Below are 27,787 nucleotides of genomic sequence, written 5' to 3'. Positions count from 1 at the left end.
CAGTGGTAGTCCTTAGGGAAGGGCCCCTTACATTGTTGGTCAGAATGGAAGGGCCCCTTACACTAGCTGTCAGAAACCATTGCTACAGTAAAACATTCAATTAAAAATAAAAGTTTAGGCCGCTTGGGAAAATACAGCCGTCAAACGTCTGGCAAATATGCCCATAATCATCATGGCCGCTCCAGTTCTTGGCTCGGATTTCCGCTTCCTCTTTTCTCAGTCGACTGGTTTCCGGTCCTTTCCACTCTCTCGGAGTCCGGGTCGTGGCAGCACGCACCGCAGACATGGCGCTCTACAATTTCAAGAAGATTATGGTGGTACCCACCGCTAAGGTAAGTCCGGGAATGAGTTCCCTGTGTTAAACCAGGGGGTGTCCGGCGGTGGGCCCCGCTGTGCGACACGTGACAGTAGCCCGGGCCACGTGAGACACGTGGAGAGTTTTCCTGCCATCCGCCGTGGTTCTCTCCGGCTCATATGGTGGGGAGGAGTCCCCCAGGATCTTCTATAGAGCTGGGAGCTGTCCCCGGAGTTCTAGTCCTTACCCTGTATTATGGGGGAGGGATGTCGCTACTTCTTCTATAGCATCATCAGTTCTCTGGCTGCCATGCTCATCCTCTGTCTTCATGTTCTGATCTGTCAGGATTGCAGTCCTGTAGGATAACCATGACAGTCAGACGCAGTGGCAGCTGAAGGGTAAACATTTTTTGGGGGGGGGGGGGGGTGCGTGCAGAATTTTTTTGAAAAAAAAAATCAAACGCTGCCATTGTGCCCATCAAACCCTGCCACTGCTCCTTGAATGCCCCCAGTGTGACCCCGGCCCGGCACTCGCCCTGACTTGGTGGGGTGACGGCCACGAGCGGGGGTTCTCCATGCATCTCCTGCCACCCTCCTCTCCCGTCCTCTTCTCCTGAAAAGGGTCCAATAGCAGCACCTGTTCAGCCAATCAGATGACAGGTAACAGACCCGAGCACCCGATTGGCGGAGAGGAGGTATAGTGTAAGGAAAGCCAATAGTCATTCGCTTTTCTAACACAGCTGAGTGCCAGGTCACTTTTTTTTGAAGCCTATTAGAGCCTATGGCCTTCAAAAACAAACCCGAGCGGTAATTCAGCTGCCCTGCACCTGAAAAGGGCCCGGGCACCTGAATCTATCATGAATGCATGAATCTAGCTATTGGTGATAGAGGGGGTGGCAGGAGAGAGGGGGGGCGCCCGTGCGCCCTTAATACATGGGCCGCCTCTGGTTAGACAGTAAGCATGTATTCAGCGAAGTCTTCAGTACCAGTTGTGATGAGCTTTGTATTAAAGCCGACATACCTGGACCAGAATGTATATCCAGCTGACACATACGCTGGACCTGTGTGTGTGTGATGCACATGGGCATATCTGTGTGCATGGGACCTTAGGTAAGGGTCACACCTGGGCACAGGAAAACATGACAATCAATTTAAATGGGAAGTATGGGGATATTTTGTTTGGGTGGATGCAGCATCAGCTTCCTGCCAGCTCTAAGACTGAGAACTGAGCAATCAAACACCAGCAATCTCTCAGCTCTCAGAGCCCCTTGAGTGGAGAGTTGGTTACTGTCAGTCAGCAGCTCTCTGCTTTGTCACTGTGGAGGGGGCAGGAGTGTCTGGCTCAAGCTATCAGCGGCTTGCTGCAAGTTTGAGCCAGGTGCTGGTCCAGGCTTCCTGGGTGGCTCCCGACCATATGGCAAAAATCCTTCCCCAGCCTGGACCGGCAGTGTGACATCAGCTGTCAGCGGGCTTCAGCCAGCTGTTGACTGCAAATGGGTCACAGGAGTGCATAACGAACTGTGCTGCTGTGATCAATAGAAGTACAGACAAACAGGCTTTGGCCATGTTTCTCCTTTAACATAAATTCCTAGGAGTCTCATACGCATCTATGCAGTTCCCTGCAGTATGTTTTTGGAAGAGGTGCACAGACTTTTTTTTAATGCTGGAAGAAGTGTTTTGGGCAGCATTGACATCAATAGAAGTGTATGAAAAACACATGTACATGCTTTTTAGACCCCTTTCACACTGAGGCGTTTTTCAGGTGCTTTTGGGCTGAAAAACACCTCCCCTGCAGCCCCAGTGCTTCCACACTTGGGCTGTGCACCTGTAGGACATTAGAAAAAGTCCTGCAGGCAGTATGTTTGGGTCCTGCAAGCAGCACTGTTGAGGAGATATTGATCCTGCATGCAGCCGCTGAAGTCAGCAGCACGTATACTCTGCAGGTCCGCCTGAACGTAGGGGTCCCGTGCGCATACGGCCACTCACAGCACTGGAGCCAGGTACCCCATTAGAAATGCCGAGGTAACATGTCAGTTCCCTCAACGGTGACCGGATGAGCTGCGGGAGCTTCCTTCTAAGGTAAGTATTTTATAATGTTCTAGTATGCGAGGCATACTAGCACATTATGATATTGTCTTGCAGGTTTTTTTTATTTTTTATTTCACGGTTTACTACTGCTTTACTGTAAAATATAGCATACCTACTATAACCCTGAAATTATTAGAAATAGATAAAATCTCTCCCTGATCTCGGTTTGTCTCATTTTCATCACACAAAATATTTGGGGTATAGTATCAGCAAAAGTCACCTATAATTCCTAAACAGAATTATTAGAGCTTACACAGGGCTATGAATCATTTCCTGCCCCATATAGGATGGTACTCTGATAATTACAAGGTAAAATCACTTTCACAGGGTGAGTGAGTAATAGGTTTCCCTATACCTAGACATTCCAGGTATTTCACTATGTTTCCTGGGGGTGAAAAAAGGGTTTGTGGATTCCACTGGAGAGGGAAGAGAGAAAAGCTGCTCCATTTATTTTGGCCTGCATGGGCGAAGGAAGGAGTCACTTTATAAAGATATGATTTAAAAGTAAATATTAAAACTGTTTTGCACTTTGTTACCCTGTTGTATATAGCCCAGAAAAATGAGTAGACAGCTTCTCTATTAGGGCTTATGAAGAAAAGTCAGACATGTGCAGTAATGCGTACCCCAGGGTAGGCTGTGGCTCTAGTTCCAGGTTGGATTATGATCTGGGGTATTCAAAATATGGAGGGGGCGGGGGGGGGGGGGTTTAACATTAAGTTGCCTCTAAGTACAGTTATCCTTTAAATTGTGCTGCGGATGCAGGGCTTGTCCATACACCTGTGCTTAGTGACTGTTTAGCCCAAATACTTGGGTAGGTTGGATTTTGCAGCAGAACATTACTTGTCTGCCACTCATATCAAGATCTTGAGTGATTGCAGATCCCTTTTGAGGATTTTCATTGTTCTTTTCTGTCTTGCAGGACTTTGTTGACCTCACTTTGTCAAAAACTCAGAGAAAGACGCCAACGGTTATCCACAAACATTATCAGATTCACCGGATCAGACACTTTTATATGAGAAAAGTCAAATACACACAGCAGAATTACCACGATCGACTCTCCCAGATTCTCACAGACTTCCCTAAACTGGACGTGAGTATCTCCTGATTTTTTTTCTCCCTATGGGAAGGTGAAGCAGCAGAAAGAGTTATTGGTGCTGAAGATTGATGCTGCAGAATTTCTGTTAACCCGAAATTAAAGTAGAACTATAGGCAAAACTTTTTTTCATTTAGGATAAAGTGAAGGTTATAACGCCTGTCATTTTTCCCGCCGTCTGTGGCCCATTGGGGAGATGACCTTTCACTTCCTGTCCCATCGCCAAACAGGAAGTGAGAGGAAATCATTGCAAATTAAGGCAATTCCTTGGTGACTCCCAGGCCACCAGAACTAGTGTCTCCATTGTAATCTTTCCCCTCTTACTTTTCTGGTACAACCCAAAATTTAAGATTTTATTTTACTTTCAATGATGATGATAACCAGGACAAATAGTAATCCTTACTTGGGACACAGACAGAAAAAAAAAAACCTAATAGTTATTCTAATCCCGCTCCACTCTATCCAAAGTAAAGTCAGAAGGTTTTTTTTAATCTTAAGGCATTCTGTGTGTCTGACACCCCCCCCCCCCATTGCTTATCTGGATCCAGCAATTTTGCACAAGAGACTCTGCTGTCTGGGACTCTCCCTCATTGGCTGAGACTAGGGATGAGCCGAACACCCCCCGGTTCGGTTCGCACCAGAACTTGCGAACGACCCCCGCGTTCGGTACGAACGTTAGAACCCCATTGAAGTCTATGGGACTCGAACGTTCGAATTGGAAAGTGCTAATTTTAACGGCTAATATGCAAGATAGTGTGCTAAAAAGGGTTTGGCGACCTGCCTCCTGCCTCAGGGGACATGGGTCACTGCAAAAAAAAGTTTTAAAAACTACCGTTTTGGCGGGAGCAGTGATTTTAATGACGATTAAAGTGAAAAAAAAAAGTGAAATATTCCTTTAAATATGGTGCCTGGGGGGTGTCTATAGTATGCCTGTGAAGTGCCACGTGTTTCCCGTGTTTAGAACAGTCCCTGCACAAAATGACATTAAACGGAAATAACACCATTTAAAACTGCTTGCGGTTTTAATGTGATATCTGGTTCCTGCAATATGGTTGAAAATCATTCAGAAAAATGGCATGGGTAGCCCTCCCTGCCCATTACCAGCCTATTTGGGTCTTGTACACATATTAAGGGGAACCCCGTACCCATATTAAAAAAAGGAAATGCGTGTGGCCCCCAGGCCCTATATACTCAGAACAGCAGTATACAGGCGGTGCAAACAAGACAGGGACTGTGTAGGTTTGTTGTGTTAAGTTGAATCTGTTTGTCATTTTCAACCGGTACATTTTTAAAGTGTAGCTCCAGTCAAAAAAAATATCTTTAAGCTTTTTGGAAAACATAGTGAAGGGTTATCACCCCTGTATAATTTTGTTTTGTCGTCCATCTTTTTTCATCTCACTTGCTGCTGTCTCCTTGCGTTTGCAAGTAGGAGATGTTTGTAAGTTGGATGTTTGAAAGTAGGGGCCTGCCCTATATTATAGCGGTATGTACTGGGTACAGAGCACGCAGACTAGCTCTATTATTAACCACTTGTTAGCCCAATGTTTGCATAAAGTGAAAGATGAAGTTATGCTGAGTAAATAGATAACAAACATGTCACTCTTCAAAATTGCACATGCCCGTGGAATGGCGCCAAACGTCGCTACTTAAAAAATCCCCATAGGCGACGCTTTAAATATTTTTTTACTGGTTACATGTTTTGAGTTGCAGAGGAGGTCTAGGACTAGAATTATTGCTCTCGCTCTAACATTCTCGGCGATACCTCACATGTGTGGCACATGCGAGCACATGGGGACATGGGCGCTTTAATTTTTATTTTATTTTTTTATTGTTCATTTTACTTTATTTTAGTTTGACATTTTTTTTCCCAAAAATATATTTTTGATCACTTTTATTCCTATTACAAGAAATGTAAACATCCCTTGTAATAGGAATATGGGATGACAGGTCCTCTTTACAGTGAAATCTGGGGGGTCAATATGACCCCACATCTCACCTCTAGGCTGGGAAGCCTGAAATAAAAAATTAAAAAAAAGATTCTGGCTTTGATCGTACTGGCGAGTTGGTAGAAGCACCAGAGGGCGGTGAGGGGTGGGGGGCGTCTATGGCTGGGTACTTCAGGGTATCACCGAGTATGGCTGGGTATCTCTGAGTATGGCTGGGTATGGCAATTTATGGCAGGGTATTACAGAGTATTGGCGGGGTATTGGCGGGGTACTACAGAGTAATAGCAGGGTACTGCAGAGTAATGGCGGGTACTGCAGAGTAATGGCGGGTACTGCAGAGTATTGGGGGGTACTGCAGAGTAATGGCAGGGTACTGCACTGCAGAGTAATGGCAGGGTACTGCACTGCAGAGTAATGGCGGGGTACTGCAGAGTAATGGCGGGGTACTGCAGAGTAATGGCGGGGTACTGCACTGCAGAGTAATGGCGGGGTACTGCAGAGTAATGGCAGGGTACTGCACTGCAGAGTAATGGCGGGGTACTGCACTGCAGAGTAATGGCGGGGTACTGCAGAGTAATGGCGGGGTACTGCAGAGTAATGGCGGGGTACTGCAGAGTAATGGCGGGGTACTGCAGAGTAATGGCGGGGTACTGCAGAGTAATGGCGGGGTACTGCAGAGTAATGGCGGGGTACTGCACTGCAGAGTAATGGCAGGGTACTGCAGAGTAATGGCGGGGTACTGCACTGCAGAGTAATGGCGGGGTACTGCACTGCAGAGTAATGGCGGGGTACTGCAGAGTAATGGCGGGGTACTGCAGAGTAATGGCAGGGTACTGCACTGCAGAGTAATGGCGGGGTACTGCAGAGTAATGGCGGGGTACTGCAGAGTAATGGCGGGGTACTGCAGAGTAATGGCGGGGTACTGCAGAGTAATGGCGGGGTACTGCACTGCAGAGTAATGGCGGGGTACTGCAGAGTAATGGCAGGGTACTGCACTGCAGAGTAATGGCGGGGTACTGCACTGCAGAGTAATGGCGGGGTACTGCACTGCAGAGTAATGGCGGGGTACTGCAGAGTAATGGCGGGGTACTGCAGAGTAATGGCGGGGTACTGCAGAGTATGCACTGGTATTGCAGAGTATTGGCAGGGAATTGAGGGGTTAAATTCGGTGAGGAGCGATGTGGGCACTGCAGATGCAGCCCACATCGCTGCTGACACCGATCTCTTTCCCCTCCGCTGTACCGATCGGTACAGAGAGGGGAGGGAGGAACAGGCGTCATAACATGACGCCGGTTTGTTTCCAAGTGATCACTCCGTCATTTGACGGAGCAATCGCGTGGTAAACGGCCGCTATGAGCGGCCGTTTACCGTGATGCGCCGGGTCCTATGGACCCGGCGGTCACGGATGCTCTCGAGTGCGCACACCTCGGGGCACGCGAGAGCAGAATTCTGGGAGGCCGTTAATTAACGGCCTCTCTGAGTTAAACAACCGCCCTGAAGCCGTTAATCGGCAATGGGCAGTTGTTAAGTGGTTAAAGCTAGATCACTAGCTATATAGGTGAGGTGAATATAGTGGTGTATACTGCAGTCAGGGCACAGACAACAACCACTACACAGCAGCAAGATAGGAAATCAGCCAAAAACGATTGGTGTGTACTGTGTTGAAGGTACACAGAACACCCACTGCTTCAGATGCAAAGTAACACACTACAGGAGGCTGCCTTAAAGGCGGCCTTATATAGTGTGGGGCGTGCACTACACAGTCTGAGCTATGATTGGCCACAGGCAGGATGCCTGTGGCCAATCATGGCTCTCCTCGCTGCCGGCGCTGCGATTGGCCAAGCATGCGGGGTCACAGTGCATGCTTGGCCAATCATCGGACAGCAATGCACTGCGCCAACGCAGTGCATTGTGGTCCGCGCGCGCGTCACTCGAATTTTGACGCGAACGGCCAAAACGTTCGGAATTCGCCGAACGCACGAACGACCAATGTTCGAGTCGAACGTACGTTCGACTCGAACACGAAGCTCATCCCTAGCTGAGACAGCAGTAAAGCGGCATTTGCTCCCACTGCTGTCCGTCAGTGAGCCAATAAGGAGAGGGGGGGCGATCCACAGCTCTGTGTCTGAATGGAGACACGGAGTTATGGCATGGGTGCCCCTATAGCAAGCTGCTTGCTGTGGGGGTACTCAACAGGAGGGACGGACCCGAGAAGAGGATGATCTGGGCTGCCCTGTGCAAACGTGTTTGTTATTGTTAACCAAAAAAAAAAAAAAAAAACAAGACTTTAGTATCATTTTAAAGCGGGGGTAGAACTTACTTGGTCATTTAAGCACTTTCCCCGACTTAGTTAAGGTAGGCGAAACATTTGGGTTGCTCACTGACTTGCCTGCTGACCTTTGGAGGAGGTCACTATTCTGAGTCCTGACCTTGTTCTTCAAGGGGAAACCCTAAACCTAACCCTAACTCTAAGTGATCTCCACTTTGCGACTTCCCCATCCTAAAACCCCTACCTTTCCCAGATCCCACTCGGTTTGTCGGAAAAAGTTTGTTCGGTTCGCCAGCTTCACTTGTTCGCCCCGTAAAAAATCATTTGCGCAAAGGGCAACTGTCGGAACTTCAGAGCTTCCTACTGGAAGCAAGGTGTGCATGCGTCATCGCGGCTCCGGCCAGTCACAGCGCCGGAGCGGGTGAACCCAGTAGAAAGACCAGGGGGACATGTCAGCCCTCCCAGCAGTTAGAATACAGCAAAAACTGTCCGGAGGGCTTCATTCCAAGTTAAGTATTTCATAATGTGCTAATATGCAATGCATACTAGCACATTACGCCATTGCCTTGCGTGTGTTATTTTTTTAAAACATCTGCGATTTACTGCCACTTTAACCACTTAAGGACCACCCACCACATATATCCTGCGTCAGGGCAGACCTATTGTGTGAAACATACCCGTACATTGTTTCGTGCAAAAGACACTGTGGCCGATGGCAGAGGTGTGCCCGTTTTGATGGTACAGAGAGATCATCAGTTCCTAGTGATCAGGAAACAGTGATCTCTCTGTACGCCCAGTCAGTACACTGCCCCCCCAGTTAGAAAGCACCCCCCTAGGACACACTTAACCCTTTGATCGCCCCTAGTGTTAACCCCTTCCCTGCCAGTGATCAGTGCATATTTTCAGCTCTGATCACTGTAATAATGTCACTGGTTCCAAAAAAGTGTCCATCTGTCCGCCGCAATGTCGCAGCCCGGCTAAAGATCGCTGATCACAGCCATTATATAATAAAAATGTCATAAATCTATCCTGTTTTGTAGACGCTATAACTTTTGCGCAAACCAATCAATATACGCCATTTCTATTTTTTTTTTTTTTTACCAAAAATATATAGAAAAATACATATTGGCTTAAACCGATGAATAAATTTGTTTGTGTTTTTTTTTTACATTTTTTTTTTTTGGATATGTATTATAGCAAAAAGTAACAGTTGTTTTATTTTCAAAATTGTCTGTATTTTGTTTATAGCACAAAAAAAAATTAGAGGTGACCACCAAAAGAAATCTCTATTTGTGGGGAAAAAAAGGACATGCATTTTATTTGGGTACAGCATTGCACGCCCGCGCAATTGCAGTTAAATTAACGCAGTGCCTTATTGCAACAAAAAATGGCCTTGTCATTAAGGGGGTAAATCCTTTCGGGGCTGGAGTGGTTAAGAGAGTGTCATTAGTCAGTTGTGTTGCAAGGTGCAAAAAAATACTCTTCGTGTGTTCCAGAGAACATCATTACATGTGTTTTTTTTTTTCTCTTCAACAGGATGTGCACCCATTTTATGCAGATTTAATGAATGTCCTGTATGACAAAGACCATTACAAACTAGCCTTGGGACAGATAAATATCGCCAAGAACCTAATTGACAAGTGAGTGAAGATTACATTTTTTTTATAATTGATAATTCATCCTGTTGAGCTCATCTGACTGTTTTTTTGTTCTGTTTCAGTGTGGCCAAAGATTATGTGAGGTTGATGAAATATGGGGACTCTTTATATCGTTGCAAACAGCTGAAACGAGCCGCTCTGGGACGCATGTGCACAATTATCAAAAGGCAGAAACAGAGCTTGGAGTATTTGGAGCAAGGTATTTCCATGTACTACAGTGTCTATGTATTGTACATGTGGCTGCAGATATTAAAGTGGTCTGGGGGAAAAAAAAAAAAAATGAAAAACCAGCAGCTACACATACTGCAGCTGCCGGCTTTTAATAATAGGACACTTACCTGTCCTGCAGTCCCTCGATGTCGGCACTGCAGCTGATGTTTCCATCAGCTGTTGGGTGCTGCCATTGCAGGTAAGGTAACCCGGCAGTGTAGCCTTTCGGCTTCACGCCAGGAACCCTACTGCGCATGCGTGAGGCCGCGCTCCTCTCTCCTATTAGCCCGGCGGCCGTGGGAGGAAGAGGAGGGAGCCCTGCGGTGAAGTCACAGCCACGGCCGGACTCCCAGAAGTGGGAAACCTGTTAAAGACAGGTATCCTGTCTCCCCCCCCAAAACAAAAGGTGCCAATTGTGACACCGAAGGGGGGGGAGGAGTCCGATGAGCAGACATCTAAATAGGACATCTAAATGACCCAAACAATTCCTCTTACTGCCCCATCTAATAGTACCTGGTAACAGGCTCTTTATTGATTTGTCTGTATTGTCACAGCTTGCTAGAAATCCTTAAATAAGAGTCGTGGAAACTACTTTCTCCTTTCAATTCCTCTATCCTTCCTGTCTTTTTAGCAAGTGGAGTGGTGAAGCCACTTTTAAATTGTCCAAATTCTTAAGTCTTATTCATGTGGGGCATATCAAAGTGTGTATGTCCTTGGGAGGCTGTGTGTTTTTTTTTTTTTTTTTTTTAACAGAAGGTTGGAAAGCTGTGTTTACCCGCACAGGGATGCATAGATGTTCCATGCCTCCTAATGCACGCAGTCCCATTGATGTAATTTGGGACGTAGTGGATGCACAGACGCTGCTCCCAATCTGACATTGGTGTGGGTTTACGGCCCCAAATGCAGACAGAAGTGAAGTGCGGGAGTTAATCAGATTCGACATTGCCAAATTTGTACAGTGAAAAAAAAAAGGAAGAAGAAATCTGCGCTACAGTGTATACTTAACCACTTGCTTACTGGGCACTTAAACCCCCCTCAGTCCCAGACCAATTTTCAGCTTTCAGCGCTGATGCACTTTGAATGACAATTGCGCGGGCATACAACACTGTACCCAAATGAAATTTTTATCATTTTTTTCCCACAAATAGAGCTTTCTTTTGGTGGTATTTAGTTACAGCTCGGAGTTTTATTTTTTGCTAAACAAACAAAAAAAGATGCAAAAAAATAAAAATAAATAAATCATGTTTTAATAGTTTGTTATAAAATTTTGCAAACGGGTCATTTTTCTCCTTCATTGAAGTGCGCTGATTAGGCGGCACTGATGGCTGCATTGGTGGGCACTGATGGGCTGCATTGGTGGGCACTGATGGGCTGCATTGGTGGGCACTGATGGGCTGCATTGGTGGGCACTGATGGGCTGCATTGGTGGGCACTGATGGGCTGCATTGGTGGGCACTGATGGGCTGCATTGGTGGGCACTGATGGGCTGCACTGGTGGGCACTGATAGGCATAGTTAAGGCGGCACTAATAGGCACAGATAAGGCGGCACCGATGGGCACAGATAAGGCGGCACTGATGGGCAAAGATGGGCACAGATAAGATGGCATGGATGGGTGGCACGGATAAGTGGCACGGATGGGCACTGATAGGTACCACTGATAGATGGGACTGATGGGCACTGATAGGTGGCACTGATAGGTGGCTCTGATAGGTGGCACTGCTGGGCACTGATGGGCGGCACTGCTGGGCACTGATGGGCGGCACTGCTGGGCACTGATGGGCGGCACTGGGTCTCAGCACCTTTGAGGCAGATTGTGGGCACTGTGGGTGGCACTGTGGGTGGCACTGTAGGTGGCACTGTGGGCACTATGGGCACTGATGGGGGGCACTTACTTTTATTCAGGATGGCACGGCGGTGGGCAGGTGGGCACTGGCAGGGGGCAGGTGGTCAGCTGTATTGCTGGCCGTGATCGGGACTGATGTCCCGATCACGGCCGCCGGTGATCGGCTTTTTTTTTCTCTCCTCGTCGGCCGATCGCGAACACCAATCGATATCCCTTAAGCGTGACACGCTTACTTGCCTCATGTGAACCGGTACCAGAAGGGATATCGATTGGTGTTCGCGATCGGCCGACGCTTGCCCAGTTTGATGATATGCCCGATGTTCTTTCATGTTTTGTTCCATTTGGAGGGCCCAAGTTTGATCCATCTGCAGACCCATTTTGTGATTAAGCGCTCCCTACCGGGACATCTGGTAAGGGGCTATTATTACTTGTCTGGTGGAGGTGCACCTGGTTTTTCTTCACGTTGATTGAAAAGCTTTACGATTGAATAGATCCCTTCCACACAGGGTGTCTCTCCAGTTGGACTGTTTATGGACTTTATGTTATCACATATAGTTTTAGAACTGTTTGAGTTTACATGCCTTTTTTTCTTTGAATTATTGACTTAGAATTGCACATGTTTTTTCCTTTTTGGTTCATAGCCTATGAGGGAACATATATGTTCACTGTATAAAATTATAAGTAATGTCTTATGGTTTATTCAGTCATAAGTTTGGTGTGTTAGAGTTATAGATCACCAGATACACTTGTTTAAGGTAGATTGGCTTAAATCCTAATAGAAATATTGGGGATTGCGCAGTTCTCTTCTTTTTCTTTGTCTAAATTTGTACAGTGAGCTGCGCTTGTTCACCTTACTGTACAAGAGTGGACAGGCTAGTAAGTAACTTTAATATAGAAGAGACAAAGCATGTTTCTTCTGCATTAAAATTCCTGCCTGTCCGCCTATCTTTAATTCTGTGATATAAAATTATCACTTATATCGATGAATACATTAATGTTTAATTGATATATCAAACATTTTTGAGATTGTGGAAGTCTGTAATAACTTTCTGTTTTGAGAGGACAATGTTGTGCTTTGAATGGAAATACATTTAGTGGAAGTCCATGGTAAAACTAAAATCCCTGCATCTATTGACACCCACAATCTAACGCTAAGCTATCTAGCCTGTAAAGAAGAAATCAGTATACATACCTTTTATGAAGCCAATTTGGCCCGATCACCAGCGGCAGAAGCTCTGCATAGGACACTTTACTTCTGATGTGTCCTGCACCCACCTACACAGCGAAGCTGCGGCTGACAGCTCAGTGTGGGATTGGGTCAGATCAGCTTCAGAAAAGGTATGTAAGCTCATTTTTATTCCTTTACAGGGCTAGATAGGTTAGTGTTAGATTTTGGGTGTCTATAGATGGAGCGATTTTAGTTGGACTTTTACTTTAACCACTTCCGGACCGTCCACTATATACGTCGGCACTTTAACCACTGGCTGTCAGCATGAGATTTTTTTTTTTTTTTTTTTCCACAATCTCATGCTTTTTAGCCTATAGGAGAGATATGGGGTCTTATTGACCCTGCATCTCTCCATAGAGGACCTGTCCCACACCATTCCTGTCCACCGTGCAAATACGGTGTGACAAAAATTTATTGCAATGACTGCCATTTTATTCTCTAGGGTATTATTAAAAAATAAATTATGTTTTGGAGGTTCTAAGTAACGTATTTATTGGCGTATAACACGCACCCCAGGTTTAGGATGGAATTTTAAGGAAAAAAACTTACATTTAAAAGCCCATCAATGCAGCTTTATCAGTGTACATCTGCACCCTTGTCAGTGTCATTTGCAGCCTTATCATGCAGCCTTATCATGCAGCCTTGTCAATCATTGCACCCTTGTCTGTGTCATATGCAGATTTGTCCATCGTTGCACCCTTGTCAGTGTCAATTGCAGCCTTGTCCATCATTTGCAGTCGTGTCAGTTTTATTTGCACCTTTTTTTTTTTTTTCTAAAATGGCACCGCCGAGATACAGAGCTGGATGTCCTGTACATCTCGGCGGCGCTCGGTAGTTCTCGGCAGCTTTCGGCCACCTTCATCCGCTCTCATCGGCTTTCGGCTGCTGAGAATGGCCGAAAGCCGCCCAGAAGCTCAAAACGCCGGAGGATCGGTGTATAACACGCACCTGCAATTTTCCCCTGATTTTAAGGGGGGCGATAAATACAGTAATTTTCTATCAAAAAAACTTGTTTTTAACTTGTAAACACCAAGTCTGAAAAACAGGCTCGGTCCTTAAAGAGGGATTCCACCCTAAAGTGGAACCTCCGCTGATCGGATCCCTCCCCCCCCTCCGGTGTCACAATTGACACCTTTCAGGGGGGAGGGGGGTGGAGATACCTGTGAAAGAAAGGTATTTACACCCACTTCCGGGCATAGACTCCCGTGGGAGTCTACGCCATTTCCTGCCCTGCCGCGCTGTCTGCTGGGACACACGGGTCCCAGTGACAGCACAGAGATTTCCTATTGCGCGGTGCAACTCGCGCATGCACAGTAGGGAACCGGGAAGTGAAGCCTCAATGCTTCATTTCCTGATTCCCTCACCTAGAATGGTGGCGGCAGCAGCCGAGGGCCGAGCGATCGATCGGCCTCGGCTGCCGGCATCGCTAGAACCCGGGACAGGTGAGTGTCCATTTATTAAAAGTCAGCAGCTGTAGTATTTATAGCTGCTGGCTTTTAATATTTTTTTTTTTTTTTGGTGGAATCCCTCTTTAAGTGGCTAATAGATTTAGGTCATTTTATTAGTGTTCTCTGTTGCAACTTTCTACTCTTTTATATATGGTGAGGTGGCTGTACAGAAGCCGTGTGTTATGTACAAGAGTCCCATGTGCTTAGTGTTGAAGAGGGGGTTGATGTCATTTGAAATTTATATTTATATATAAATATACCCTGTTTTTTTTTTTTTTTTTTTCTTTTTTTACAGTTCGCCAACATCTGTCTCGATTGCCATCTATTGACCCTAATACACGTACCTTGCTTTTGTGTGGCTATCCAAATGTTGGTAAATCCAGCTTTATAAATAAGGTTTGTGTTATTTTAATCAGGATTTCTTTGTATTCACATTAGTTAATCTCTATGCAGCTTAAATGGTCCATAATATTCAGTGGCATATTTATAAAGTAGTAAGTGTGACTTTAAATACTCACCTGTGGTAGAGCTGCACGATTCTGGCCAAAATGAGAATCACAATTTTTTTTTCTTAGAATAAAAATATCACGATTCTCTCATGTTTCTTACGACATAAAATCTTTCACATTATACAAAATAAAATTAGGAGAAAAAAAAGGGAACAATGGCGCTTAGTCAATCAAAGCGAATCGCATGCTTATTTAAAATAGTTGAATAAAATATATCAAATAAGATTTTAATATATTACATCTCAATAATGGGTCATTATGAGACAATTGTCCAGCCACAATTTTTTATAAGTAACATACAAGATGCTCATAAGTATATAATCAGTCCAAGATGCTAGGTCTTGCTGGACAGACAAGGGATAATATATGCACATCCATAGAAGGCTGCTTTTCTTTGAAGTGAAGCCAGTTCAAGTCATGAAAAAAACAAATAGAGAAGCGCCACTCAGATAAAAATGCTTTAATCCATAATAAAACACACATCTGCCACTTACATCTGATGTACAGGAAGTTGGGCACACACAGAAGTAGATGCTGTAGTTCTCGGCTTATCCAGGAGTGCCTATAGAGCCCGAGAATGTGACTGCGGGACGCTGGGGGAAAGCCAGATCTTTTACACTTGAGAAAGGAGCGCGCTGGCTCCATACGAGTCCCGCGCATGCTCAGAAGGTGCTGGCAAACGATATGTATACAGATCTTTTATACATAGGTTAAGCAGGATAGGTAATGGGTGGGGGCAGAGGAAATTTTTACGCATAGTTTTAGGCAGGAATTCTTTTTAAATATTGTAGAATAACTTCACACTGGAATGTTCCCTGTTGGTCTATACTTGTCAATTGCATTGGCACAGTGGGATTGATAACTGGAGAGTGCAAAATCTGGTGCAGCTCTGCATGCTAATCAATTGGCTTCTAACGTCAGCTTGTTAAATTATTATTTGACAAAAAACAAAACAAAAAAAAAAACTGGCAGCTGATTTTGAGCAGAGCTTCACCCGATTTTGCACTTTGCAGTTTTAGTAAATCAACCTTAAGCCCCATACACACGATCAGAAATTCTGCCAGCAAAAGTCCGATGTGAGCTTTTGGTCAGAAATTCCGACTGTGTGTATGCTCCAGCATTACAGCCAGCAAAAGATTGAGAGCAGGTTCTCTATTTTTCGGTCTTAAAAAGTTCCGATCGTCTGCACAAATTCTGATGTGCAAAATTCCTACACATGCTCGGAAGCATTGAACTTAATTTTCTCGGTTTGTCGTAGTGTACATCACCGCGTTCTTGACGGTCGTAAGTTCAGAGAACTTTTGTTTGACCATGTATGCAAGCCAAGAAGCCAAGCTTGAGCGGAATTCCGTCGGAAAAACCATCCAAGTTTTTTCCGACAAAAAATCCATTCATGTGTACAGGCCTGCAGTGTGTGGAAATGTTTGTATTGGGTGGATTTGGTGCATTTCGGGGAGTCTGTCACAAGAGGCACACTACAAGTGTGAAAAGCCTGTAGTAAGTAAACTATAAGGGATACTATTGCCAGCACCTTCTGAAAGTGCTAGTCACCAGGCTGTTGTTCTGATCTGCTGGTTAAACTACTGATCATTGATCCATAACAATTGTACTGCTCAGGATTTCATACTCCTCTTGCTGTTTCTGTGTTTATTTAAGCCTGAAACAGCTCACAAACCAACAATCACTGCCGACATAGTTCTTTTAAGAAAACATGTCATTAACTTAATTAACTGTTGCCTGGTAACTCCAAGCAAGAAAATATTTATGTGAATCAGAGCATGATTATCTTATGGGTCTGCCCTTGCCCAGTTTTAAGATTTACACCCACTTCAGTATGGCATGTGCTGTGAGCCTATGTGAGAAACCAGACTGCTTGTTATTAATCTTAGCTCAAATATTTCTATGGAGCGCATACACCAGACAGCTCCCTGCCAGGCTCTCAAACAGCAGGACCTCCTTGACTCGAAAAGGTAGAATTCATATATGGCTTGATAGGCTAAAAAATTATATCTAAGCCAAAGCTTTTTTTTTTTTTCGTTTAGGATTGAGTGGGGCAGGGTTAAAACCACGGGTTGTTTTTATTTTGGTCTCATTAGGGAGGTTTGTAGGCTCAACAGGAAGTGAGAGAATTCCAAAATAAGGGAAATGCTCTTTCAGACAGTTGTCACAGGAAGAAGTGCCCCCATTGGAAGATTTCCCCTCTATTCCTGTTCTTGTGTACTATGTAAAACTTTGTAAGTAAGCCTGTTCAGTTAAAATAATTAAACTGAAATATTCTCACCTTTTGCTAAGCTCAGTCCTAACTGGTTTCTGTTTTGTCTTATAGTATTGTGCATTGTATAATATGCACATTATACTGCTAAAACAATAGCTTACTGATATAATTTAAGCCGTTAGAAAATGTGAGCATTTGATAGATGGTTGTAGTTCTCTCTTGAATGATTGCTTTGTTTTTCAGGTAACCAGAGCGGATGTAGAGGTGCAGCCATATGCATTTACCACCAAGTCATTATTTGTGGGGCACATGGATTATAAATACCTCCGCTGGCAGGTTAGTTTTTGCGGTTTTAAAAGGTACCATAATTCATTTTTTGTGTACTGAAATATTTTTAAATGCCACTAATGGCTATTTCCAGCTGTAATGTTAATGGGTCTGATTCTTTGAATTTTTGACCCTATGTTCTAATAAAACCTTCATGCTTGTATTTTGATCTTGCCATGTGCTGGGTTTCTGCCTGTGACCCTGCCCCTTTCTCCATATCACTCTGACTGAGCTGTTGCTGAGTGCCCTGACCATAGGGTAGCATGCAGAAGAACAAACGGCACGTCTGTTTGTTTTTTGTTTGTTTTTTATTAGTAAAGAAAGATAGTATGTCAGAATTCACTTCATTATCACAAGGATATAAAGCAAGATCTTAACATGGTTCACTATAACTGTGGTACATTGCAGGTAGTGGACACACCAGGTATTCTGGATCACCCCCTGGAGGAGAGAAACACCATTGAGATGCAAGCCATCACCGCTCTGGCTCACCTTCGTGCTGCCGTCCTCTATGTAATGGACATCTCAGAGCAGTGTGGTCACACCCTGGAGGAGCAGCTGGAGCTCTTCAACAACATCCGTCCTCTCTTTGCCAATAAGGTTTGCCCTCCATAATGTTGAATTCAGATAGATAAAGAAGTGTTGCTTGCACGTGATTAAGATAATTTTTTGTACTTTTCCTTCAGCCTTTAATGATTGTTTTGAACAAGTGTGATGTGAAGAGGGTCTCGGAACTGGATGAGGAACAGCAGGTAAGAGAGCAATGATGGGGTCATAAAATGGAGATTCTGAGCACAGGGCTCACTAAAATTCATGTCTTTTTTTTCTTTTCTGTGCAGAAAATTGCATACACATTGCAGATTCCTGAGCATAAAAAAAAATCACCTGATACAAGTGTTGTGGTGTGAACAGGGCACCTAGAGAACCATTGTTTTCTTTGAGTCATTGCAGTACACGTGCTGAGAAACTGATGTTTCTGCATGTGGTGTGAATGAGGCCCTAACGTTCACATTACTGAGGTCCATTATGTCAGTGTGGATGTGCCTTGTTCTCTTTGCCATCCTAAACTACTGTGTAATTGGGTCCTAAAACTACATGGGTTGAGGCTCATAACTTGCAAATGAGAATATTCAAAATTGCTTTTTTTTTATTTATTTTTTTCCCCAAACACTTATTTCAGCATAAAAATGAATCTGTTACAAGATATAGGTTGAAACCAAAGTAGGAGTCTCTGCTGCCATTATCTTTTGGGAGAAGAGTATTCCAGTACAGAAGAGGTGTAAGGGGTTAAATTGCCTTTATATAAAGGTTAGGATTATAAGGGGTTAATTTTAGGATCAGGGGGCCAGGTTTATTAGTGTTATATTTACAGGGAAAGTTAAGCTGGGTATACACTAGTAGAATTTACAAAATGAAAGTTCTCAGAACATTTGAATGTCTTTCAAAAGATTTTTTTGCTTTTAACACAAGATTTTAGAACAAATGGACTTTACTGAATGAAAACCACATACACTATTAGAAATTTTATACAGCCGAGAAAAATTTTCAGTCTCGCTCCTTGGAATTTTCATGTCACTGCGGTCGAAAATGGATATCAATCTGACCTCTAATAATTATAACAAAGAAATGTTATCTTACAACATTCTAACAACAAAAACGGCAAACAAAATTCTGTTTCGTGTTAGGGCTACTGATGTATTGGTGTTGAGATTTGCAAGTATTATGCTGGGTTCACAATGCAGTATGGACCGGCTCAAAGCAGGGGTCCAGTGCATCTCTGATGTGGGGAAATTCACATCCAATTTGCAATTTTTACATTTTAATTTTTTGCATTTTTTTACATGGAGTCTAAGCCTTATATTTATATTAGTGTAGTGGTTACAGAGAGAATTACTGATTTAGGGGCCTATTCATAACTTTCCAGCAGTATATATCACATGATAGACATGTCCATGTAGTATATCTACATTGATATTGGTTAACCAGGTGCTGGTTTTACTGCAGCATACTTCAGGCTTTTTCCAGGAATGTATGCGATGGGGAATATAACTAGAAAAGCCGCACATTGCATTAATGCAAGCTGTCATTTGAATGGCATACCAACACCTTGAAGATGGAATGAAAAATGAAAATGCACCATTTTTTAGATGCAGTACACAACAATGCATTGTAGTATGTTACCATGCATTGCAGTTCACAAGAGGGGCATGGTCTTAGCTTGCTGAAGTGCCATTAAAAATGTGTCCCCGGTGTGTTACAATGACGTACTTGTTAACGGAACAAACTACAATGAATAGGTCTGAAAGGGCTAGTTATAGATTTCGTTTTAGGAGAGAAACGAAGGACTCATACACTCGATGCGATTGTTGGCAGACAGAGCGTCAGACTTTTATCTAAAGGGCGTGTGCCTGGATTTTGTCTTGCATACTAATGGCACACAATTGTCGGCCAACAAACATGAACGTAGTGACATACTGCATGGAATTTCAGCTCTTGAGCGCTACCCTTTGGGCACCTTCTGTTAATTTTGTGTTTGGTGAGCATTGATTCCGAGCATGCATGTTTGTACTTTTGTGTGACGGACTTGTGTACACATGATGCGTAAATCTGACAACAGACCATTTTCCACCGAAAAATTTATTAGCCTGCCATCCAACATTTGTTGGCGGAAAGTTGGGCAAAAATTGTCTGATGGGCGTATGAACGGTGGGATTTTAGGCAGTCTGTCATCACACAATGGCGAAAATCCGATCGTGCAACTAGGCTTAAGGCTCTATTCACACTTGTGCTACTTGCAATGCAACCTTGGACATGACAAGTCGCAGCCCATTCTTTTCAATAGCATCCGCTTAGATTGGTGCAACTTGGTTGCAATGATTTTGAAAAGGTGCCTGCACTACTTTGGTGCGGTTTAGGTCCATCTAGTGTGAAGTCAGATCAAAGTTGCCCTGGAAATCATGCGACTTTGGGGTCGTGCTATTATCTGCAGAAAACTAACTGCAGTTCTGCTGGCATTAAAGGCTAACTTAACAAAAAAAAAATCTGTCATTAATTTGGCTGCCTATTTAGCTTAATATAGCGCTCAAAAATGGCTTGATTTGCAGGCGTCACTATAACCTACTGCATCATGCATCTCTTTAATTTTACTCTATACTTGTGATAGGGCGTATTACAAGGTGTAAGCTTTTCCCACTGTAGCAGTTTAAAACGGTCTTCTACTTTTCTTTTTTTTACAGAAAATCTTCAAGGACTTTGAAAATGAAGGTCTGCCAGTGATTGAGACCAGCACCCTGACCGAGGAAGGTGTGATCCAAGTTAAAACAGAGGTATGCATTGATAGAATGTTCCATGTGGCCTTAAAAACCCTGGGATTATTTTTTAATCAATTATTATTTTTTTAAATTAATTCTGTTTTTTGACGTAGGCATGTGACAGATTATTAGCCCACCGAGTGGAGACCAAGATGAAGGGAAATAAAGTGAACGATGTGCTCAATAGGCTTCACTTGGCCATTCCAACCAAGAGAGATGATAAGGTGAGACAATTTAATCTTTTATGTCACATAGTATAGTTTATTGCTTATTGTACATCATAGTTATAATTGTTCATAAAGCATGTGAGTTTGAATGAGAATTATGGACTTTTACTTGTGTCTAAGGAACATAGGAAGCCTATAACGCCTAGCTTAAAGTGGAACTTTACCCATAACTTGACAAATGTTCTTTAGCAAGGAACATACATTCCCAATTCACAACTATGATACCAAAATGAGTGTGTGCTGTAAATTGCCTCCAGTATTGTTCCTATCTTTTTGTGCCGGAGGCTGCCATTTTGCTGAAGCCCAGATTCCTGAGCAGCAGTAAATCTTTAGGCTGTCAGCAAGTCATGCTCTACAATTTTGGCTAAGTGACTAAAAAAAAGACAGAAACTGAGCATGTGCAGAGCAGCGCGAGACTACGTGTTACTGGATTTTAAACACTAGGCAAGTATTTTTAATGTTTTACATGGCTATACCTGCAAAAGGGGCCAGCCCGAAGTCACCTAGCCAGACTTAATTTTCTAATCAAAGTTCCACTTTTGTAGAAAACACTTTATGCTGTTATGGTGGCTTTCTTTCTTAAGTCATTTGTTTCATAGAATGAGGAATCTAGGTTTAATGAATGTATGTGCTTTTAAAAGATCAAGGGTAGAATTGGGCACTTTATTAATTTTTTTTTTTTAATCTTTTATTGAGAATATTGATTTTCCTGTATAAATTTAACTTGGGATCACACTTCCTGCCTCCCAAGTTTTTTTTCTTTTAGCCAACTTCACCTGACCTCTAAAGAAGCCCAGGATGGGGGTTAAGCTCAACAGGTTTTATCTGATTGTATTACTACATCAGTTTGCGGTGCAGTTTTCACTGAAGACAACCTTTGCTCTGTGCATCTATTTCATCATGTCCTGCGTGATATAACTCCGATTTAGGAAATGTTAACCTTATAAAGGAAATATAAATCTGTTTGCATAACCTGGATCTTATTGTGGTGGGCTGCTGTTTTCATTTCAGGAAAGGCCACCTTTCATTCCAGAGGGAGCAATAGTCAGGAAAAAACGGATGGATACAAACGCACCTAAGAAGAAATCGGTTAGTAGCCTAAACTGTAAAAGACACTTTGGGGTTGATTTTGTAAAGGTAAAAAAGTTGTGAACTCTGCAAGAGCTGTTGCTCCAGAGCTTATTGAGGTGTCCGTTTATGAAGCAATGATCAGTGGAGATCCAGAGGATCGCCGCTGATCACAGCCCATAAACAGTTTATAAACCAGAGATAATCGGGGGGAGATGTGTTTGAACTTGTTCTCCCGCCGATTATCTCCGCACATGGAGAATCCACATAGACTGACACAGTAACGGTCACTTTATGAAGCTGTGATCTCAGCGCTTCACTTGTGATCTGTGTCAGAATTCACACTCCCCGATTCACCAACTCAGAGGTGGAGAACCGGGGTAGTGAAGAGGGAATCGGGGGATCTGAGGAGGAAAGAGGAAGATAATTAACTTCCTTATGCCTCGTTCAGACCCCCAAAACTGTAACCATGTCCCCCTGTCATATGTATGTGTATACATATATATATATATATATAATATATAATGTGCATATGTATATATATATATATATATATATATATATATATATATATATATATAATGTGTGTGTATATACATGTATATATAATGTCTGTGTGTGTATACATGTATATATTATGTAGGGGGACGCTTTATTTCACTAACATTAATCACACCGCGTGTCAGTGTATTGAGCTGTGATAATTTATCACTGCTTAATATATTGACATCTCTGTGTATCTGTGAATTTCTAGTACTGTAATCTCGTAAAGTCTCATGAGATTCCAGTATTAGGGGCCGTTCTCCAGTGTTAGAAGCGTTTGTAGATCGCTTCACTCCTCCAAGTGTGAAGCGATCTACTCCGCTTCATATAGTGGCACACAGAGGAGAAAGATCTCCTCTGTGAATTCCGGAGAATGAAGCAGTGAATAGATTTCACTGCTTCATAAAAGGACACCTAAATGAGGTAAAGCTTCACTCTACAAGCAACCAATCATGGGCAAGGGGGAAAAAAAACAGCATTTTTGCTTGCACGTGATTGGACGATTGAAGTCAGCAGAGCCTCTGCTCATTTACTAAGCTCAGGGGCAACTGCACTTCGTAAAGAGCACAGTCTTTTTGCCTTTAGTAATTCAACCCCTTTGTATATGGAGGCTTTTACAGCACTGAGTATAATTTCATAATGTGATTTATATTTTGTGTTTTAGGAGCGAGACCTTGAAATGGAGATGGGAGACGAGTATATCCTGGACCTGCAGAGTGAGTATTAACTCTTCACAATTCTTATTTATTTTACATTTTTATAATATCAAAAATAGGAAAAGTCTTTTGATGACAGCTTTTTGGAGCTACATACTACAAAAATATTTATTTAAAAGAAAACCAGTGCACTCTGTTCTACACCTATCGTCCCCCCCCCTTCCCCCGCCCACTGTTTTTTGTTTATTTTTTATTGTTTTTCCCTTCCCTGTTCTGCAGACAACCCTGCACCCCCTTGTCTGCCTTAGCCCCTGGGTCTCAAGGCTCGGGCATAATGCACTGGCCCTGGGCTCCAGCTGGTGGGTCAGTTTGTTTATAATCTATACCCTCATAATATGTTTTATTATGTACTTTTAAGTGAAGGTCTTTCTTATGTTTTACGTCCATATCCCCTGTGTGGGAATTTATCTGGTTTTCCCTTTTTCATATCTCAATAAAAACATTGAAACAGAAAAGAAAACCAGTGCTGGGGACTGCCATAGCTCATGCCTGTTGCCTTTCTATCATAATAAATCCAGTACCTTGAACATTTTAAGTCCCTTTCCTAGAAACAGTATGTTGTTTAGGAGCTCAGACTTTATCTGCATGCCTGTTTTTGGTCAGTAAGCAAGAAAATATTGAAGTCAGAGATAGCTAGGTAAGGAACAAGGTTGTCTTCAGTGGCAGCCTCCTTATTTCTGTTTAGTACGGGTTTCTTTTAAGCCAACAGTTTGTCACCGTACAAGTACAGAAGCTACAAAGGCTTTCATTTTCCTGCCTAACTCACCCCTCAGCCTCACCATGTGGGAAGTCAATATCTTGGAACAAGTTTACAAATTAAATCACCTGACTTTATTGGCTGCATTTTTCCAGTTCATTGGAGGATTCATGAATACCAAGGAAATCGTAAATTCTGAAAGAGGTCTGCTCTGGTAGTGCTGTCTTATAAGGTTACTGTAAATTCTGCAAGACACCAGAATGATGGAGTAAAGAGGACAAATGCATTATGCACACACAATATTTATCTCAAATTCTTTTCCGTGGAAGGATTTTGGAACTGATGGATGGTTACTATCGTACTTCATCCTCCTCGTAAAGGGAGAATGACAGTCATTTGCTCATGCGTGTTTTTCCCTCTTGTTTTTAGAATACTGGGATCTAATGAATCCATCAGAGAAGCATGATAAGATCCCAGAAGTCTGGCAGGGTCATAATATTGCAGATTATATTGATCCAGATATCATGAAGGTAAGTCTGAATTTGATTCTTTGGGGAGGTTATAGTGCTACCTTCTTTTTCTTTTTTGTCATTTTGATAAAAACAAAAAAAAGTTATACTTTATGCGCAATGGTTTTGCAAAAAGTAACCCTAAACCTCTTCCTCTGGGGTCTCCCACCAACAATCTTGACTCCTCCCCTTCTGTGTCTGCCCAATGGCAAGCGCTTACGTACGGGCTTCATCCTGAGCTGGGCTGTGTGCATCCATTGACACACACAGTGCAGCTCGACCCTGCCCCTCTCTCTGTGCTCACTGGATTTGACTGAGAGCAGCAGGGGTCTGGAAGAGAGGAGAGAAAACCAGATGGGCACAGGGGGTGGATAGGCACAGCAGGTTGCAAAATGTTTTTTTGTTTACCTTTTTAATGCAAGGGTTGCATTAACGTAAAAATTATTTTACCCTTAGAATTACTTGAAGTATGACAAGATGTTTTACTGCTAATGCACTCTGTGGGTGTCAGGACAACATGCACTCCTTGGGAAATGGCTGCCATCCCAGCTGTCTTGTATAATGACCCATTCTCAAAAGCTGAATTTTACAAAGCTTATGGCTTTGGGCTGGGTTCTGTTTGCATATCAGCGATCTCTCCCTTTACCTAGATATGGTAATATTAGTTTATTATTTTGTAGTCATCTCTTGCTATATTCCTGTCCACGTGTGTGATATTTTTCAAACTTACACAGCACAGTGTAGATTGGTCAGAGTCAGTTAACCCAAAAAGCTGCATGAGGAGATCCAAACCGGCATTACTGACCATAGTCATATGCAGGGCCCGACAAACCGCGGCCGACAGGTCGCATTTGCGACTAGGATTAGTATCCTGGTGCCTGGGGCGACACAGCTTGGGGTATCCTGTCTCCGTGTCCGGACCTCTTAAATATGAGATCTGGGGTCAAAAAGACCTCAGACCTCATATTTACACTAAAATGCAATAAAAATAAAAAAAAATTTCATTTGAAAAAAAAAATAAAAAAAAATAAATAAACAATAAAATGTCCCTTTAAGAGCTATGGACGGAAGTGACGATTTGACATCGCTTCCGCCCTACAATGACTTGGAGAGGGTCCGCGGGCCCATCTTCCCCTCACTCGTCTCCATGTCAGGCCAGGGACAGGTTCAGATCGCCTCCACTGTTACCGACTGCCACGGTAAGCAGTGGAGGGCACTGGCGCATGGCAGAAGAGGGGGAGGGCACCGGCGGGAGGCGCCGCTGATAAAAGTCATCTTGCGGCTAATCTGCCGCAGAGACCACTTTTATCTGAAAGAGAACCGCTGGATCTTGAAGAGGATACCGGGGTTATGGTAGCTAGCTGCTACCATAACAACGGTATTCCTCTTCAAAGACAATACGTATATAGTCGTCCCACGGGAAGGAAGAGATTAATTAAAATAATTTTTCATCTCCCTACTTGGCCCCTTTCACACGGGCTGTCTGATCAGGTTCGCCTGTCAGTTTTTCAGGGAGACCTTAGCAGGGCATATGGCAGTCTTGTGTCCCTGCAAGGCAGGGAGTAAAAGCAGTCACATTATTTCTAGTCATCTTTCTGTGTAAATTTAAGATTGGTTCATTTTTATATTGAAAATAAAGCTTTGCCGGTCGCTCCTACCTTTTTTTTTTTAGCTGACTCCTAGATTACAAGCAAATTTGTCAAGCCCTGTTCATATGTGGACATTGAAGCTCCAACTGGATTGTATATCGTTTTGTATTTGTTATAAGTGTTAAATGCATACTGGATGTTAAAATAATTACTTTGTATTAGAAACTGGAAGAACTGGAGAAAGAGGAGGAGCTAAAGGAAGCAGCCGGTGAATATGATAGTGATATGGAGAGTGAGGATGAGGAAATGGCCGAGATACGAGAACTTGCTCAACAGATTCGGGAAAAGAAAAAGCTGAAGATCCTTCAGTCAAAGGAGAAAGATATACATGGCCCGCGATTGCCAAGAACTGTTAAAAAGGTAAGTGGACCATTGGTTATATGTCAGATTCATTAGGACCATTGCAGCATTTGTATAAAAACAACCGGGATTGAGCTGAATAGGTTACAAAATATATGGAAGCCACACATCCCCTTTAAAGGTGCCTTAGGAATTTTAGTTGTCTAACCTGTTGGAGTGCCATCACTGGTACATGTCCAGAAATTACTAAATTGAGAGGCAGTATACTAAATGTGGAAGTAGGCACATATACACCATACCACAGCAGTGTGGTAAATATGTTAATCAGCTGTCAGTTCTTTAACCGCCTCATGCCCGCCTGTCGTTATATGATGTGACGAACTTTGAGCAGGTATATCTGAATGGTGCCTGTAGCTACAGACAACATTCAGATATTGCCATTTTCAGCTGGCGATTACCTTCACCATAAAAATGATCATAGCGGTGTGCTCACAGGCAGAAGCGAACGCATATGTAAGTCCTCCCACATATGAAAACGGTGTTCAAACTATACATGCGAGGAATCGATGTGAACGTTGGAGCAAGAGCAATAATTTTGTCCCTAGACCTCCTCTGTACTTCAAAACGTAACCAGTAAAAAAATTTCAAGCGTCACCTATGGGGATTTTCAAGTACCGAAGTTTGGCGCCATTCCACGAACGTGTGCAATTTTGAAGCGTGGCATGTTGGGTATCTATTTACTCAGCGTAACTTAATCTTTCACAATATGCAAAAACATTGGGCTAACTTTACTGTTTTTTTGTTTTGTTTTTTAAAAAGCACAAAGCTGTTTCTTTTCCAAAAAATAAGTTCGAAAAATTGCTGCACAAATATCATGCGAGATAAAAAGTTGCAGCAACCGCCATTGTATTCTCCTAGGGTCTTTGCTAAAAAAAAATATATATGTTTGGGGGTTCTATGTAATTTTCTAGCAAAAAAAAAAAATTATGATTTTTACATGTAGGAAAGAAATGTCAGAATTGGCCTGGGTGGCAAGTGGTTACAGTAAGCATACCATACCACATTTTTAAAGAATATGTAAACCCTCACCTTGTAGAACAACCCATTCAGACATATGAAGCAAACCAACCCCCCCATTCATAAGTGATCCCATACCCTCTATTCTCAGCTGCATAAGGATCACAGGGAAGAGAAACAGCAGCACCCTGACCTTGCCAGTGAATGGCTGTGCCAGGGGGCTGTGTCGGACAAGCCTGATCATTGGGTTAGTTCCCAGAACACTTACCGCTATTTGCTCTCATGCCTAGTGTGGTCACTTTTAATTGCAAAGCAGATTGACTGACTGTGAGGAACACAGGGGATTTCACACAAAGGGAGCAATACATAGAGAACAGGATACTTTTTCATACTTAACCACTTCCCGACCGCCGCACGACGATGTACGTCGACAGAATGGCACGGGCAGGCATATGGGCGTACCTGTACGTCCCTGCCTTCCCGCGGGTCGGGGGCCCGATCAGGCCCCCGCCCAGTGCCTGCGGCGGTCGGTATTCGTTCGCGAGCGATCCGGGATGAGGGGGCGGCCATTCATTCATGGCCACCCCCTCGCGATCGCTCCCGACTAATAGAAATCCTTC

General features: G+C 43.4%; 1 protein-coding gene across 1 annotated transcript in view; it reads left to right on the top strand.

Annotated features, from left to right (window-relative positions):
- Positions 1-211: 211 nt before the first annotated feature.
- GTPBP4 (GTP binding protein 4) overlaps positions 212-27,787 on the top strand; it is a 34,942-nt gene continuing 7,366 nt past the window's right edge. Inside the window, exons 1-14 of the mRNA XM_077491123.1 lie at positions 212-332; positions 3,302-3,472; positions 9,227-9,330; positions 9,411-9,547; positions 14,375-14,475; positions 17,047-17,139; positions 17,539-17,730; positions 17,817-17,882; positions 20,367-20,456; positions 20,555-20,665; positions 21,680-21,757; positions 22,944-22,995; positions 24,122-24,222; positions 26,013-26,210. Of these exons, the coding sequence (XP_077347249.1) occupies positions 285-332; positions 3,302-3,472; positions 9,227-9,330; positions 9,411-9,547; positions 14,375-14,475; positions 17,047-17,139; positions 17,539-17,730; positions 17,817-17,882; positions 20,367-20,456; positions 20,555-20,665; positions 21,680-21,757; positions 22,944-22,995; positions 24,122-24,222; positions 26,013-26,210 (1,542 nt within the window). The 5' untranslated portion in view covers positions 212-284. The remainder of the gene's footprint in view (positions 333-3,301; positions 3,473-9,226; positions 9,331-9,410; positions 9,548-14,374; positions 14,476-17,046; positions 17,140-17,538; positions 17,731-17,816; positions 17,883-20,366; positions 20,457-20,554; positions 20,666-21,679; positions 21,758-22,943; positions 22,996-24,121; positions 24,223-26,012; positions 26,211-27,787) is intronic.

This window comes from Lithobates pipiens, unplaced genomic scaffold (genome assembly GCF_037356315.1).
Source record: "Lithobates pipiens isolate NorthernLeopardFrog02 unplaced genomic scaffold, aLitPip1_a1.2 Scaffold_19, whole genome shotgun sequence".
NCBI classification, from domain to species: domain Eukaryota; kingdom Metazoa; phylum Chordata; class Amphibia; order Anura; family Ranidae; genus Lithobates; species Lithobates pipiens.
Note: the sequence above shows the minus strand (reverse complement) of the source record. Positions and strands in the feature narration are given on the sequence as shown.